At 57.4% G+C, this 15,998-nt stretch overlaps 2 protein-coding genes across 2 annotated transcripts; both read left to right on the forward strand.

The window, feature by feature from the left end:
* Nucleotides 1-682: 682 nt before the first annotated feature.
* Nucleotides 683-3,246, forward strand: LOC140256786 (cytochrome P450 1A5). The gene is made up of 6 exons (XM_072345581.1): nucleotides 683-1,534; nucleotides 1,723-1,849; nucleotides 2,311-2,400; nucleotides 2,485-2,608; nucleotides 2,718-2,804; nucleotides 2,940-3,246. The coding sequence occupies exons 1-6, from the start codon at nucleotides 683-685 to the stop codon at nucleotides 3,244-3,246; spliced, it is 1,587 nt and encodes a 528-aa protein (XP_072201682.1).
* A 3,968-nt stretch (nucleotides 3,247-7,214) lies between these two features.
* CSK (C-terminal Src kinase) lies at nucleotides 7,215-15,977 on the forward strand. Its single transcript, XM_072345399.1, has 13 exons — nucleotides 7,215-7,586; nucleotides 11,510-11,587; nucleotides 11,704-11,817; nucleotides 12,104-12,216; nucleotides 12,304-12,523; nucleotides 13,028-13,121; nucleotides 13,196-13,261; nucleotides 13,414-13,513; nucleotides 13,633-13,723; nucleotides 13,947-14,020; nucleotides 14,422-14,617; nucleotides 14,706-14,792; nucleotides 14,882-15,977. Exons 2-13 carry the CDS (start codon nucleotides 11,573-11,575, stop codon nucleotides 15,062-15,064), a joined length of 1,353 nt encoding a protein of 450 aa, XP_072201500.1. The 5' UTR covers nucleotides 7,215-7,586; nucleotides 11,510-11,572; the 3' UTR covers nucleotides 15,065-15,977.
* The last annotated feature ends 21 nt before the right edge of the window (nucleotides 15,978-15,998 follow it).

Raw genomic sequence — 15,998 nt, forward strand, 5'->3', positions numbered from 1 at the left:
CTGCCCTGTGCACCTGCGTGCATCACATAGAGGAGGGATGCAGTGCATTTCCACTTGGGCACGTAGGAGGGACGAGCCCTCTGGGATGCCCCCAGCCTTGCCCTGTGTCAGCAGCTCCCCTTGCCCTGCCACTCCTCTCCCTGCAGCGGGGGAAGCGCGCCAGCCACTTCTCACGCAACCCTGGCCAATGGTTAACCCGAGGCCAGAGGTCCTGCCACTCATAGCGTGGGGATACAGGTGCCCTGCTGGAAGGGCTGGTGCCCTGGAGCATCTCAGAGTCGGAGGGTGTCTGCCTGCGTATCTGGAGTGGCTCCAGGTGGGCTCAGCCCCTCTGTTAATAGGTAGCCTCGAGTCTTGGCTGCTGTGACCCCCAGATAAGCAGCCAAGAACGCATATAAAGCCCCGCAGCAGAGCTGGGCAGCAGCAGAAGACGATCCTGCTTGGTTCCAGGGGCTGGATGCCTTCTGCCTCTCTCTGCTGAGCTTCGAGGACCTGCAGGTAGGAGTGTGTGCATGTGGCTCTGAATGCAGAGGTAGGATCGAGAAGGGATTTATGTCAGCATAAGAAATTCATGGAATGTCTTTCCCGTCTCTCTCTTTCTCCATCTCTCTGCTCTCTTTAAAGTGTCTCTTGCAAATCCTGACTCTACACCACACTTCCCCTTAGTTCTTTCCAGGTGGCAATGGGGCCAGAGGAAGTGATGGTGCAGGTGGGCAGCTCAGGTCTCATCTCGGCCACCGAGTTGCTGGTGGCAGCTGCCACTTTCTGCCTGCTGCTGCTGCTGACCCAGACCCGCCGGCAGCACGTACCCAAGGGGCTGCGCAGCCCCCCAGGACCCCGTGGGCTCCCAGTGCTGGGCAATGCGCTGGAGCTGAGGAAGGACCCACACCTGGTGCTCACCCAGATGAGCCACAAATACGGGGATGTGATGGAGGTGACCATCGGCTCCCGGCCCGTGGTGGTGCTCAGCGGGCTGGACACCATCAAGCAAGCCTTGGTGAGGCAAGCAGACGACTTCATGGGACGTCCCGACCTCTACAGCTTCCGACACATTACGGATGGACAGAGCCTGACTTTCAGCACTGACACGGGGGAAATGTGGAAAGCCCGCAGGAAGCTGGCACAGAACGCCCTGAAGAACTTCTCCATGGCCGCCAGCCCCATGGCCTCCTCCAGCTGCCTCCTAGAGGAGCACGTCACCAACGAGGCCAGCTACCTGGTCACCAAATTCCTGCAGATAATGGAGGAGAAGCAGAGCTTTGACCCCTACCGCTACACGGTGGTGTCGGTGGCCAACGTCGTCTGCGCCATTTGCTTCGGCAAGCGCTACGACCACGAAGACCAGGAGCTGCTCAACGTGGTGAACGTGGTGGATGAGTTTGTGGATGTGACTGCTGTTGGCAACCCCTCTGACTTTATCCCGCTGCTCCAGTACCTCCCCAGCCGCAACATGGATTTGTTTCTGGATTTCAACAAGCGGTTCATGAAATTGTTAAAGACAGCTGTGGATGAGCACTACGAGACCTATGACAAGGTAAGAGCTCATGGGAACCTCACCTGCCCTTCCCCCTCGGTGTTAGTGGGTTACTCATCTTCTTGCTGCTAATGACCAGATCGTTTTCTTAGCCTGCAAAATCAATAGGGCCGTTGGGTGTTGAAGGATATTCTCCCTTGCCCATGGGTTCTTATAGCAAGTCAGCATCACTTGTCTCTTCTTCTCAGAACAACATCCGAGACGTCACCGACTCCCTCATTGAGCAGTGCATGGAGAAGAAAGCCGAAGGCAGTGGTGCCTTTCAGATCCCAAATGAGAAGATCATCAACCTGGTGAATGACATCTTTGGGGCAGGTATGTCTTCCCAGTGCTCCCTCAGCTCCTGTAGCTTGTCTCAGGCTCCTCACTCCTCCTTGTCCAACCCCAGGTAGCCAGGCTGGGGCTAAGTACCCATCCTCCTGCTCTTGGGTCTTCTTCCAGAAGACCCGATGGGACATCAGCTTTGGAAAGAGGCTTTAGGAAAAAGCACGTGGCACAGTTTGTAGCTTGATCAAGCTTCCATGCCAGGGTGGCTGAAGGAGGTGCCTACTGACTGATTCACATTAGAGCTGTTCTGTGGAAACTCCCTCAGTTCCCAGGAAACAAGAATCTTAGCCCAACCTGATGTAACCAAGGGGTGAACAGGGATGAGTGAGAACTGAAGCAGAGCTTTCTCCATCAGCATAAAAATCCAAACCCTACTGCGTACACCCAGGATGTCCTCAGCCTTGCGTGCTGTGTAGATCTGACCTGCATGCTCTCTGCTTTCTGTCTAGGCTTTGACACTGTGACAACTGCCCTGTCCTGGAGCCTCATGTACCTCGTGACGTACCCCCACGTCCAGAAGAAGATTCAGGAAGAGCTGGGTGAGTTTGTCACCCCTCTTCTCCAGGGCTGGGACCTCCACTGAGGGCTGGCCCCAACCAGCTCCTCCTGTCCATATCCCACAGATCAGACCATTGGCCGGGAGAGGAGACCACGGCTGTCCGACCGAAGCATGCTGCCCTACACAGAAGCCTTCATCCTAGAGATGTTCCGGCACTCCTCCTTCATGCCCTTCACCATCCCACACAGGCAAGTGTTGGGCTTTCAAAGAGGGTGAAGGGCCAAGCTGGGTTTAATGAAGGATGCAGAAGAGCCTCTTTGCTTCCCAAAAACTCACAGTCCTCTATTCTCTCACCAGCACGACCAGGGACACGGTGCTGAATGGCTACTATATCCCAAAGGACCGCTGCGTGTTTATCAACCAGTGGCAAGTGAACCACGATGAGTAAGTACCTTTGAGGGTAGAAAACCTCCTGCTCCAAGAGAAAAAGGAGGAGCAGGTGAGGTGTCTATTAAACCCAATGCCCCCTGCTCTGTGTACAGGGGACATCATCTCAAAATCTGATGTCTGCCATTCTAGGAAACTTTGGAAGGATCCACAGACTTTCAACCCAGAGCGTTTCCTCAATGCTGAAGGGACCGAACTGAACAAAGTGGATGTGGAGAAAGTGATGACATTTGGCCTAGGAAAAAGGAGGTGCATTGGGGAAAACATAGGCAGGTGGGAGGTGTTCCTTTTCCTGTCCACGTTGCTCCAGCAACTGGAGTTCAGCATCCGTGACGGTGAGAAGGCGGACATGACGCCTATATATGGACTGACCATCAAGCACAAGAGATGTGAGCACTTTCAAGTCAAGAAACGCTTCTCCACGAAGAGCTCAAACTAAGCCGTTTATCCATAGCACAGACACTGCCCTGGGGTGACCTGGGTCTGGCATAACCTCCCAGAACCGTGCAATAAACAAAAGCCATTGAGGGTCCCATCCTTTTCCTTGTTCACTTTCTCGTGTTTGTTCACCCTCTTCATTTCCCAGCGTTTCCGGTGTTGGATATTCCATCCCATCTACTCTTAGCATCACAAAGCACAGTTATGGGGGGCACAAGCTGCCAGTTGGTGGAAGGATAGGAAGAGTATCCCAAACCAGACCATCTGAACACCTTGGGGCTGTATTCCTTCAGGACAGCCAACACATGCCTCAAGATCTTGGCAGAACTGATGTCAGGGAATAAATTATTGGAGATTTGGGGAAAATATCTTGGAAAAATGCTGATAGCTCTCCAAGCCCTCCAGAGACACCTGGCTTCCTTGTTTCTACGTTGTGTTTTTAACTGCCCAACTGACTTGTCCCTCTGAGATCCATTGAGGAGCTTCAGTGACTCTCTGAGAATCTATCAGACAACTTTGCACCAGGCTGTTGGTTTTCTGGGCTGGAGCAAGGGTGTTTTTGTGACAGGGATAGGAGAGCAGGACCTTTACTACCTCAAACCCCAAAGTTTACATTGGCTGTCAGTCAACCTCTGCCAGGAGAACCTGATGCCTCCTCTTCTTGCCCTAGTACAGCTTGTTGTTCACTTGCACGCAACCCAGTACCTGGCACGCAACGATATGGGAACGAGTACAACCACTCAGTGCAGCACTGCTCTTGAACCCGTTCCCATGGGTTGCATCTACTCAACCATAACATCAGGCCCTAACCAATGAGAGCTCTCTTCAGTCTCAAATACAGGCGACTGGTAACTTCATGTATGGAAACACGTCTTGTGCAAAAAAAAAAACTTCCAAGAAGAGCAAAAAACAAAAGAGCCCGTTTGGGAAGGAAATGGGAAAGCTGATTGCCTAAGACCTCGGGGAGATTCCAGCAAGAGCAGGGAGGTGTTCAGACCCGTTAAACCAGCAGGAATGGAAGGAACGACTCTTTGTCTGAGTATGCCTGGATGCTGCCAATGGGTGTAGACCCACCTGTCCATGGGGGGCATCCCAAGGACAGCCCAGGGAAGGTGGGATCATCGCTGACATGGGGACGAGCTTCTCAGCACCTAAGTTGGAGGAAGATCTCCAGGACCACCCTGTCACCATCCCCATGGTGTGGGGAGGCTCTCATGGGTTCAGCCAGTAACACCGGTGCTGGTGCAGGACCAGAGTCCCATCAGCTGGAGCCATTGCGTGACTCTGTCCCCCTGAGTCCCGGTGCTGGTTGCTGATAAGGCCCGCAATAAGCAAGTGCAGATATAAAGGAAGAACACTGGGACAATTTTTACCCTTTAGAGATGAATGTTTTATAGCCCCGGGGCCGATAAGTGGATTAATATTAACATCAGTGAGGTGAAACAGCCCCTTGGTAGTGGTTCCTCTGGAAGGGTTTATCAAGGGCTGATTCAGGGGTCACTGCTGCCCGAGGGCATTGGGCAGAACCAGGGTGAAAATTCACTGCAGAGCCAGGATGGGGAAGGGAGGGGAGAAGACAGGAGGGGGGTGGAAGGAAAGCAAGCAGAGAGCAGCAAGGAGACCTTTGGGGGCAGCTCTGGAAGGGAGCAGGGCTGCCATACAAGCTTGGACTTGCTTCCTTGGACATTCTTGGTGCGTCCTGGCAGCTCTCATCAAAGTGTTCCCATGCTGCACCCGCAGCTCTGCCCTTCCTCCTCTTCCCCACCACCTCCCAATAAGCAAATCCATCGATCACTGCCACGCCAGCACCCATTGCTCACACGGCTCCTCTATCTTTGTCTTTCCACGAATGATTTTCCTCAGTTAAAGCCTCCATTTACTCCCCAAGTAGCTTGAGATTGCCACGATTTCTTTATGGGGACCGGAGCTGTGATAAGCCAGGGGAGCTTTGATCGCACCACGGCTAATTGCTTTTATTGGTGCTTTTAAAATGAGTCAGCACTGAGATATGGCCTCTTGGCTCCGGGTCCTCCTGCCAAGCTGGCAAGGCTCACCGGCCCCTCAAGCCCACAGGGACATGTCCAGCAGGGATGGAAAGCTGAATGCAGCTCCTCCACCTGGATGCCAGCCTTTGGAGTCTCCAGATCCCCAGAGGAGTTGCTCCATTACTTAATGACCCTCCCTGTTAAAAGAGCATTCTGTATATTTCTAACCCAGCTCCATCTCTCTCCTTTCCCTTGGCACTCTTGGGTGCCTGTAATTAGTGGCCAAATCTGCTCAGTTTTGTCATGGGAGAAATAAATTGGCTCCTAAGCCAAGCAGGTGATACCCACCGCTGTGACTGCCTGTCCCCAAAAGAGGGGACAGCCTCTCTGTGTTAAGAATAGCCCTGATGCTTGGCATCTTAAGGCTCTGCATTTCACCTGGAGCCCCACATTTCTGTCTCCCCGGGGCACTGGAGCTGGTGGGAGTTTCTCTGGACCCCAAGTCCCAAGGTCCGATGGGGTGCACATGGAAGCAGGTGAGGGTGGAGTTTGTCCCTGGGTTGAGGCAGAGCAAAGCAGTCACGGCGATAACCACTTCCTGCACACCGAGGGCTGCTTGGGACTAGTGGGGGTTGGGGGCACCGACCTCAATCCCAGCTCTCCTTTAGCTCCCTGCACCCCTCACCAACGTCTGGCACACTGGGAGTCCCCACGGCAACCCATTCCCTTCTGCTTTCATTAAAACCCTCCTGGAAACGAGGGGATGCTCGGAAAACGAGGCAGAACCAACGAGGGGCTTTAGGGGCCGGCACATGGGACACGAGGGTCAGGGTTGAATGCCCTCAGTAGGCAGCACCAGGCGGGGCAGTGCGAGTCCCAGAGCAGAGAGGATCTCCGGATCCTTTTTGTCCCCAATGCGTCTCCTTTGGGACGTGATCGCCCTCGTGTGGCATCTGCCACATCTCTGCTCTGCACGCACGGAAACCTTCCCTGAAAGGCTGCGCTCCTGCTCCGAGCGTTTGGGGGATGTTCAAGTGGGGGATGCACGTTTGGGGGATGCACGTTTGGGGGATGCTCATTCGGGGAGGGGAATGCTCATTTGGGGGATGATCATTTAGGGGATGCTCATTTGGGGCGGCAGCTTTGTATCCGGACCCCCTTGGAGCTTGCAGTCCCGCAGGACCACATCCACCTGCCTTCGGGTTCAGCTCAGCATGCAGGTGTGCTGCTTTGCTCGCAGCATTGGGGAGGCTGCATGGGCTGGTGCCCGCATCCGCGCTTTGCTGCAAGCAGAGCTGCTCTCATTTCCTCCCAGCACCGCTCTGAGCGAGACAGAGCGTGGAGAAGGGAACGCACACGAGCAGGGTCAGCCTGCAGCCCAGCATCCTTCGGAGCACCGAGATCCACGCAGGGAGCTCCATAGCGATCACCCCCCGATGCGTTCAGCACCGTCTGGGCTTGCTGGAGCCGTTGGCACCGAGCTGCCATGGCGTCACCTGCACGGTCCCCTGCACTGAGGGGGATGCACGCAGCGGGCCGGGCTTCCTGCTTCGCCCTACATGGCTGCACGCAGCGCAGGGCAGGAAGTGACAGGCGGTTCTGCCCGCGAGCAGGCAGTGCTGAGAGCTCGGGGCAGGGTGACACGGTGCTGCTGCACGGCGCTGCCCTGAGTGCGGAACCCGCACAGCTGGGTGGGCTCCTGCAGTGGGGAATCAGCCCACCTGCCCTGCAATGCACGGGGACGCCCACAGCGCATCAGGTGCTCAGAGCTCCCCAGCCCGACCTCGGTGTCAGCACGGAGGGGTCATCTCCGCCTCTCCGTGCACCGTGTGCCAGCCAAACTCCTCACGCCCATTCTCAATCCCCCCTCCCACAACCCGGACCCAGCTCCCCTCGCTCTGCCCCCAGCCCGCATCGCTCCGCACCCCAAAAGCCGCCTCTCCCCGCCAGGGGGCGCTGCGGATCTCACGGCGCAGGCGCGCTGCTCGGGGCGCTCGGATTCCGGCCGCCGCTTCCTTCCAGCAGGCCCCGGCCGCGCCGGCCCTCGCCCCGCTCCCCGCTCCCTCCTCCCCCTTCCCCCGCTCCGCCCGGCCCCGTTCTCTCCCCGCACCCCGGGCCGCGGCCGCTCCGTTCCCTTCTCCCCCCACCCCACCGCGGTTCCCCCGGTTGCGAGCGGCCGCGGCCGCCTCTTCCTCGGGGCTGGGAGCCGCCGGGCTGCCGCTCGCCTTCCTCCGCCCCTTCCGTCCCCCCCCGTCCCCCCTTCCCCACCCCCTCCCGAGCGCGGAGGCCCCCGGCGGCGCCGCATGGAGTACCCGGCGGCGGGCTGAGCCCTGCCTGCCCGCGGCCCCTCGGGGAGGTGAGTACCGGGTAAGGGCGGGGGGGTGGGGGGGGGGAAGGTGCGGGACACCGCTGTCAGCGGGCCCCAGAAGGCGGCGGGGGAACCGCGGGGTCCGGCAGAGCTTCCGCGAGGGGATGGCGGAGCGATGAGATACCGGCCGGAGGGGTCTGAGCCGCTGGTGGTAGCGGAGGGGATGCTTTGTTCCCTTTGGGGCTGTGGTCCTCGGCCGTGCAGCACAGAGAGTGTCCCAAAGGGCCTCCGGTGGAGGTGTGCCCATTGGGGATGGAGATGTGCCCATTGGGGATGGAGATGTGCCCATTGGGGATGGGGATGTGCCCATTGGGGATGGGGATGTGCCCATTGGGGATGGAGATGTGCCCACTGAGGAAGGAGATGTGCCCATTGGGGATGGAGATGAAACCCACTGGGGATGGGGATGTGCCCATTGAGGATGGGGATGTGCCCATTGGGGATGGGGATGTGCCCATTGGGGATGGGGATGTGCCCATTGGGGATGGAGATGTGCCCATTGAGGATGGAGATGTGTCCATTGGGGATGGAGATGTGCCCATTGAGGAAGGAGATGCGCCCATTGGGGATGGGAATGCGCCCATTGGGGATGGAGATGTGCCCATTGGGGATGGGGATGTGCCCATTGGGGATGGGGATGTGCCCATTGGAGATGGGGATGTGCCCATTGGGGATGGGGATGTGCCCGTTGGGGATGGAGATGCGCCCATTGAGGAAGGGGATGCACCCATTGGGGATGGGGATGCGCCCATTGGGGATGGGGATGCGCCCATTGGGGATGGGGATGTGCCCATTGGGGATGGAGATGTGCCCATTGGAGATGGGGATGTGCCCATTGGAGATGGGGATGTGCCCGTTGGGGATGGAGATGCGCCCATTGAGGAAGGGGATGCGCCCATTGGGGATGGGGATGCGCCCATTGGGGATGGAGATGCGCCCACTGAGGAAGGAGATGCGCCCATTGGGGATGGAGATGCGCCCACTGAGGATGGAGGTGTGTCTGCTGGAGATGGAAGGATGGGAGGTGCATCCACTGGAAACAGAGATGTGTCTGTTGGGGGCAGAGATCTGTCCATTGGGGATGGAAGGGTGGGAGGTGCGTCCACAGGAAGTGCAGATGCGCCCATTGGGAGCAGTAGGTGTGCCCATTGGGGACAGAGATCTGTCCATTGGGGATGCAGGTGCAACTGTTGGGGTTGGAGTTTGGAGATGGGGCTCCAGCAGCGGTCAGTGGCAGTGGTGCATCACTACCATTCGTTTCGGGGTGCACAAGAGCCCACATGCTGCTCTCCAGGAGGGCACTAACACCCATCAAGGCACGGGAAGCAGACCCAAAGGATGTGGCCTTGGGGCAGCCATGGGGTTGGCGGTCACACTTGGTCATCATGGAGGTCCATTCCAACCTCAGCAATTCAACCTGGAGCTGTCATCGGCCACTACGGCCCATCAGTGGGTAACCACAAACAGTGAAACCTTTTGGAGTAAAGGCCCAGGAAGGCTCTGCCACACCGAGGTGGTTAGAAGCAGCATCTCAAAGGCCTCCACCTGCCCCTGAGTATCCCCTGGGCGCCGTCTGTGGTTTGACAGCATCATCTCTCTCTTAAAAAAGCCATCAAAAAGGAACACCCCACCCCCTTTCCTCTCTGGGGGCCGTTGGCTGGTGCCCGACACGCGCAGTTGGAGGCGCTGAGCCGGAGAGGAGCAGCAGAACCGTCTGAGAGCAACTGATGAGATAAAGGAGGAACGTTTTTCTTTCGATTATGGTAATCGTAGGTGTTGCTTGTAATGACAGACCGATAAGATCTGCTGGAGTGAAGCTGCTTTGGCTGCTTGGGGCTTGTTGTGTGTCTTTTGCTTCTTGAAGTTTGGAGGAGCTCGAGCGGAGCGCGGGGACGGCGTCCTGTTGGAGCACACTGGAACCTTCTGAACGTCCCCTGGTCCCTTTTGCTCTCCAGCAGAGCAGTGTGGGGATGGAGCAGCTCTGCTGGGAGCTGTGGGAATGGCTGCCGTGCTGGGATGCTCTCTGCATCCCTTTGCTGCCAGCAGAGCCCTGAAGCTCGGCTCTGTGATCCATCAGCCCAGGGATGAGGTCAGTTCCCCCCGGGACATCCACCAGGCATGGAGCCTTCTTCATCTGCTTCCGAGGAGAGGAGGAAGTGCTGGTGTCAGGCTAAAGGAGAGAGGTCCTCCTGCCTTGTCCCACTTCCCATTGGGTTACCGGGGTGCTGACAGTGCCTGCTTCCCACTTTGGGGCCGTGCTCCAATCTGTTGTTCCCCAATGTGGGGGAGCTGTGCCAGGAGCATGCAGGTGGAGCCCAATCTTATTGCCAAGCTCCTTCCTGCCCCCCTCGCCCTCCAAGCACACAGGAGCTGCCTTCCCGAGCAACAGCAAGGCTGGTGAGAAAGGCAGAAATGGGAAATCCCTCCTGCAGATGTGCACGGCGTGGGGCTCCATGCAAAGTGCCACGCAGCCGCGCTCGTCCCCATGGCGGCTTCAAAGGGACTGAGCTACTCCAGTGGCAGAGGGCCTGCATTCAGCCCACACTTGCAAGCTTGCACTGTACAGAAGGGCACCAAAACTGCACCTGAGAGCGATGGAACCCCAAGTTCCAGCAAATAAGACCCTAAATTGCTGCATGGAGGAATGGGAGACTGCTTTCCTTCAACCAGACTTCATTAAGGTCACCAGGTGGACCCGGCTGATAGGTTATTTCAGGGGGGCTGTGTTTTACTTTGGGCCATTTCAGAGACTCGCTTTGAGACTTCACCAAAAATCCACTTGAAGACAGAGATTGAGCTCTAGGATGAACGTCACACGCAGACAGGGACGCGGCCTTCCCGTGGATGCCCTCACAGTACCCATCCCACAGGGGTCCCGATGGGAGAGCATCCCCAGCACGGGGAGAAACAGGATGGGGTGGTACCAGGCTGTGAGCAGCAGGATGAGGAACAGTCCCATGTGGGGCTTTTTAGGGGGGTTGCTGAGGAAGTGACGCAGCCCCACAGCTCGGTCTCAGGAGGATTCTCTGCGGGGACGTCCCCAGCACCGCTCGTGTGACAGGGAGGAAAACCTGCACCGTGCACAGAGCTGGGTGCTGCGGTTATGGCTGCGCTCCCTTCTCACGGTGGGATCAGTGCTGAGCGTCTCTCCAGACCCTAAAAAATGGGAGCGAGGTGTTGGCAGCGCTCAGAGCCCAGATCTCTTCCTCCTCGCCGCTCTGCCCTCTTATCTTCTTCCTCCTCCCGGCCTTGCCCCTTACGCTTTCAGTTCCTCCTGCCTAAAATACTTCTGCCTGCTGACGGCTCTCCGTAAGGCCGCCAGCAACACCGAAACACCCGCGTCGTTCTGGCATCACCCCCAGTGGGGACCCTGCAGGGTTTGGGGCCACTCGTAGCCGCTGTGACCGTGAGGAGAGGCCCCATGATTTCACCCAAGAAAGCCCCGTTTGATGGCGGGGCCTCTGACTTCAGGCCAGCAGCCGGCGCGGATAAAGGCGGGTTTGTTCCCCTCCCACGCGCAGAGCAGGATGCGACCCGCGGGGACAGGGCTGCACCCACGCCCAGAGCGCCTCGTCCCGAGGGAAACGGGCTATTTTTCTCCTTTTTCCCTTTGCAAAAAGCTTGTGGCAGCAGCTCCAGTTCCCAGCAGCTGCCGTGGGGATGTTATTCTTATTCCTTGCGGAGCTTTTTCTCTTCCTTCTTCTGCTCCATCCCGGGCTCTCCTGCTGGGTGTGACGTCTGGGTTTGGGTTTTGGTGCTTCCTTAGCAGAAGAAAGTGGTGCTGGCCAAAAAAACCCCTGCTGCAAACAGCGTTCCCAGCCTAATCCTGCATGCCTGCACGGAGATGCAGTGCCTCTCCCAGCAGCGGTGCTGCAGTTCTCAGCTGTCCTTTCCCCCCCCTCCTTCCTCAGGTCTCATGGTACCAAGTGACGCCTCCCTCCCGTGAGATTTGCTCCCCTGAAGCCCCTGAGAAGATGTCGGGGATGCAGGTGAGGTGCCGTGAGCGCTGCGCTCCCCTGCTGCTCGCTATCAGCTGTGGGTGGGCGATGCTCTGACCCAGCTCTCACACCCCCATAAACCCCCTTCTCTTTCCACCCCCCATCAGGCCGTTTGGCCATCCGGTACGGAATGTATCGCCAAGTACAACTTCCACGGTACCGCCGAGCAGGACCTGCCGTTCAGCAAGGGAGACGTCCTCACCATCGTTGCTGTCACCAAGGTAATGGCCATCGGGTCCCGGGGCAGTGGGTCCCAACCCCTGTGGGGGTTCCCTGAGCCCCCCTCTTGTTTCCTTCTGCATCCCACGGGCAGGGAGCCTGGCTCTGCTGTCCCCACAGGCTGGCAATCAGGCCAGGCGTTGGGTTAATTAATTCACGGCCTCGTTAGTTAAAGTTCCTCTGGAATGGAAGCGTCCCAGGCGGCGCAGTGGAAGGGGATGGAGAGAGGCTTGCAGTCTGGCTCCCGAGATTTGTGGGCTCACCGTGGCACCTCTGCTGTCCCCACAGGACCCCAACTGGTACAAGGCGAAGAACAAGGTGGGCCGGGAGGGCATCATCCCCGCTAACTACGTGCAGAAGCGGGAAGGAGTGAAGGCTGGCATCAAGCTCAGCCTCATGCCGTGAGTCCCCGTCACCCCCAAACGTGGCCCCCTGTCCCCGTGGGATCCATCCCAGTGTATTGACCTGCCTCTCCCACCCCGCTGCAGGTGGTTCCATGGGAAGATCACACGGGAGCAGGCAGAGCGGCTGCTGTACCCACCTGAGACGGGGCTGTTCCTGGTGCGGGAGAGCACCAACTACCCTGGGGACTACACCCTGTGTGTGAGCTGTGAGGGCAAGGTGGAGCACTACCGCATCATTTACTCCTCCAGCAAGCTGAGCATCGACGAGGAGGTCTACTTTGAGAACCTGATGCAGCTTGTGGAGGTGGGGTCCCGGGGAGCAGGAACCCCCCATCCCCAAGGCTGAGGATGGGGCCCTGGCAGCCTGAGCTAATGGGGGGCAGTCAGCCCATGGCAGGGGATTTTAAAGTCCTTTCCAACCCACCCATTCTGTGGTTGCACGTGTGGTTGATGTGGGACTCGCTGCATGCCCTGACCCCGTGGCAAGGAGGGGCCATGGGCTTGGGGTTGGAGTCACGTTGGTTTGGACCATGGGAGGTGGTGGGATCTTCTCTGCATCCCTGTGGGCTGGTTCAGAGGTTGCTGGGCACAGAGCCCTGGGGGAAAGGGGGGAGATGGGAATAGAATTGGGGTAGGTAAAGGTGTCCGGACCCCTGAGCCCCTACTGGTCTCATCTGTGGCCTCGTGCTGCCACCTGGTGGGGTCTCAGGGCCTGGCATCGCGCTGGCAGGGACCCCCATCAAGTCCCCACGCTGTCATCCGTGGCTGTGGGTGACCTCCTGGCCTCTCACCCCCATCTCCCCTCCAGCATTACACCACGGATGCCGACGGGCTCTGCACGCGCCTCATCAAGCCGAAGGTGATGGAGGGGACGGTGGCAGCTCAGGACGAGTTCTCTCGCAGTGAGTGGCCGTGCCCCCTCCCCAGCTCCTGTCCCCCTCCCCAGCATCCCCTCACCCTCCTCCTTCCCACTCAGGTGGCTGGGCCCTCAACATGAAGGACCTCAAGCTGCTGCAGATCATTGGCAAAGGGGAATTTGGAGGTGAGCGGCGCTTTGGCCACACGTACCCAACGCCACAGGGTGTCCTGTGCTGGGGAGAAACACATCCTTGTACATCCCAGTAAGGGGGTGATACTGGGAGGGGAGCTGGGAGGCCGTGGCTCATCTCTATGCCAACCCATTCCTCCCCACAGATGTGATGCTGGGTGATTACCGGGGGAACAAAGTTGCCGTCAAGTGCATTAAAAACGACGCCACAGCGCAGGCTTTCCTGGCGGAAGCGTCCGTGATGACGTGAGTGTGGCTGTGGGGAGGGCGGGGGACGTGAGAGATGGCGATGGGAAGGGGTGTGTGGATGGAGGTGGTCTCCGTGCCCTCCTGCTCCCTGCCCTGAGCCCTCCTCTGCTGCGCAGGCAGCTCCGACACAGCAACCTGGTGCAGCTGCTGGGGGTGATCGTGGAAGAGAAGAGCGGCCTCTACATTGTCACTGAGTATATGGCCAAGGTGAGAGCTGACCCTCAGGTCCTCCCACACAGGTGGACCCTCTTTCTCCACCTCCTTTGCCCCATCGCTCTGCCCCCAAGTTTTTGCTCCCCTGGGCCACGACCCGAGTTGGATGCTACCATCTCCCCCATCCCAAAGCCCTGGGCTGTGTGGGGCTGGCAGTGGGACGCTGCCCCCAGTAAGATGCTGGCACTGATGGCATCATTTCTCTCTGTCCCTCCAGGGCAGCCTAGTAGATTACCTGCGGTCGCGCGGGAGGTCGGTCCTAGGTGCAGACTGCCTGCTCAAGTTTTCCTTGTAAGTATGGCGGGGTGTGGGGATCTGAGCATCCCAATGGATATCTTTCTTCCCTGCAGGGGAATGGGACCTTCAAAAGTCCCTTCCTTCTCAAACAATTCCATGAGCCTGTGATGCAGGGATGGTCCTGCTTGCTCTGCCCATCTCACCCTATGCCCTGCTTGCCCCAGGGCTTGAGAGATGGGGAGAGGAGAAGAGGGATGGGGGGGATGAGGTCCTCAGAGATCACAGAATGGCTGAGATTGGAAGGGACACATCATCCAACCCTCCTGCTTCAAGCAGGGCTGCTGAGAGCACGCTGCCCTGATGTCCCCAACCACAGGGCTGCCGTGCACCCGTGCCTTTTTGTGTAGCCATGGTGCCGATAACCAAATCCCTAACGCCTCTCTGCCTCCCATCAGAGATGTCTGTGAAGCCATGGAGTACCTGGAAGCCAACAACTTTGTCCATCGGGACCTGGCGGCGAGGAACGTGTTGGTCTCAGAGGACAACATTGCCAAGGTCAGCGACTTTGGGCTGACAAAGGAAGCATCGTCCACTCAGGACACTGGGAAGCTGCCTGTGAAGTGGACAGCACCCGAAGCACTTAGAGAAAAGGTGGGAGGAGAGCTTTCGGAGCAGGGAAAGATATAGAGATGACCCACCCGATGCTCAAACCCACTGACGGCCCTTTCTCCCCGCACAGAAATTCTCCACCAAATCAGACGTGTGGAGCTTCGGGATCCTCCTCTGGGAAATCTACTCCTTCGGGCGAGTGCCTTATCCGAGAATCGTAAGTGAGAGCTCATGGAGGGGGGGAGGGGGGCACCCCTTGGGTGTTTTGGGGGGTAGGGAGCATCCCACTGAGCTCCATCCCCACAGCCCCTGAAGGACGTGGTACCCCGGGTGGAGAAGGGCTATAAGATGGACGCTCCCGACGGTTGCCCAGCCATCGTCTACGAGGTGATGAAGAAGTGCTGGACGCTGGATCCAGGGCATCGGCCGTCCTTCCACCAGCTCCGTGAACAGCTAGTGCATATCAAAGAGAAGGAGCTCTACCTGTGAGAGGGCTCTGAGGGGGGTGGGGGTGGGGGGCACATCCAGCCCCGGGTGAAGAACAGGAGGTGGGGGGGTGGTGGGAGGGGGCAGGGGGCTCTCCCAGCCCACACAGCACAGAAGGGCCACCTATGGGAGCAGCCAGAGGGACCCCCACCACCGGGCAGCCCCTTTGGGTCACTTCCAACCTTCCAAAATCGATCTTCGTTGGGTTTCGTTTTGTTTTGTCACCCGAGCTTTATTATTTCCCCCCCCCTCCCCGTCCACCCCTTGATTTTTGAGGGATGGGTTGTTTTTGGGTTGGGGTTATTTTTTGTGGGTGGGTTTTTTTTTGAGGGGGGGGGGATTTCGTTGCTTTCTTTTTCGTTGTCGTCATTACGTTGTGGGTTTTTTTTGTCTTATTTTTCTAATTATTATTATTATTTCAAAGCAAAAAAAAAGGGGGTTCCAGCCCAACGCTGCCCTTTCTTTTTTTTTTACCTAAAGTACGAATCTCTTATTTTGTTTCGTTTGTATTTTCAATGGAATGAAAAAAAAAAGAGAAAAAATATTAAAAAAAAAGGAAAAAAAAAATAGAAAAAAAAAAGAAAAAAAAAAATAGAAAGCGAGGAGGTTATAATAAATAAAGAAGAAATAATAATAAAGCCAATGAAATGGACACACGTAAAGGAAAACCCCCACGACAGAAGTGATGGTTCCAGAGGAGACGTTGCATTGCTGGCAGCGCAGCAGCGTCCCCCCCGGGCGCCTTGTTTTCTTTTGGGTTGTTTTGTTTTTTTTTGCTTTAAACTTGTTGCAATGTTTGCATGCTGTCTCCAGAGGCCTTTTTTTTTTCCAGTCCTGTCCAGTGCTTTATTCTCATGTAATGCTACCGACTGTGAGATTCAAACTGTAATAAAAACCATTCCATACGGACGCGGCACATCCTTGCTTGCCCGACCCC

This window comes from Excalfactoria chinensis, chromosome 10 (assembly GCF_039878825.1).
Source record: "Excalfactoria chinensis isolate bCotChi1 chromosome 10, bCotChi1.hap2, whole genome shotgun sequence".
NCBI lineage: Eukaryota > Metazoa > Chordata > Aves > Galliformes > Phasianidae > Excalfactoria > Excalfactoria chinensis.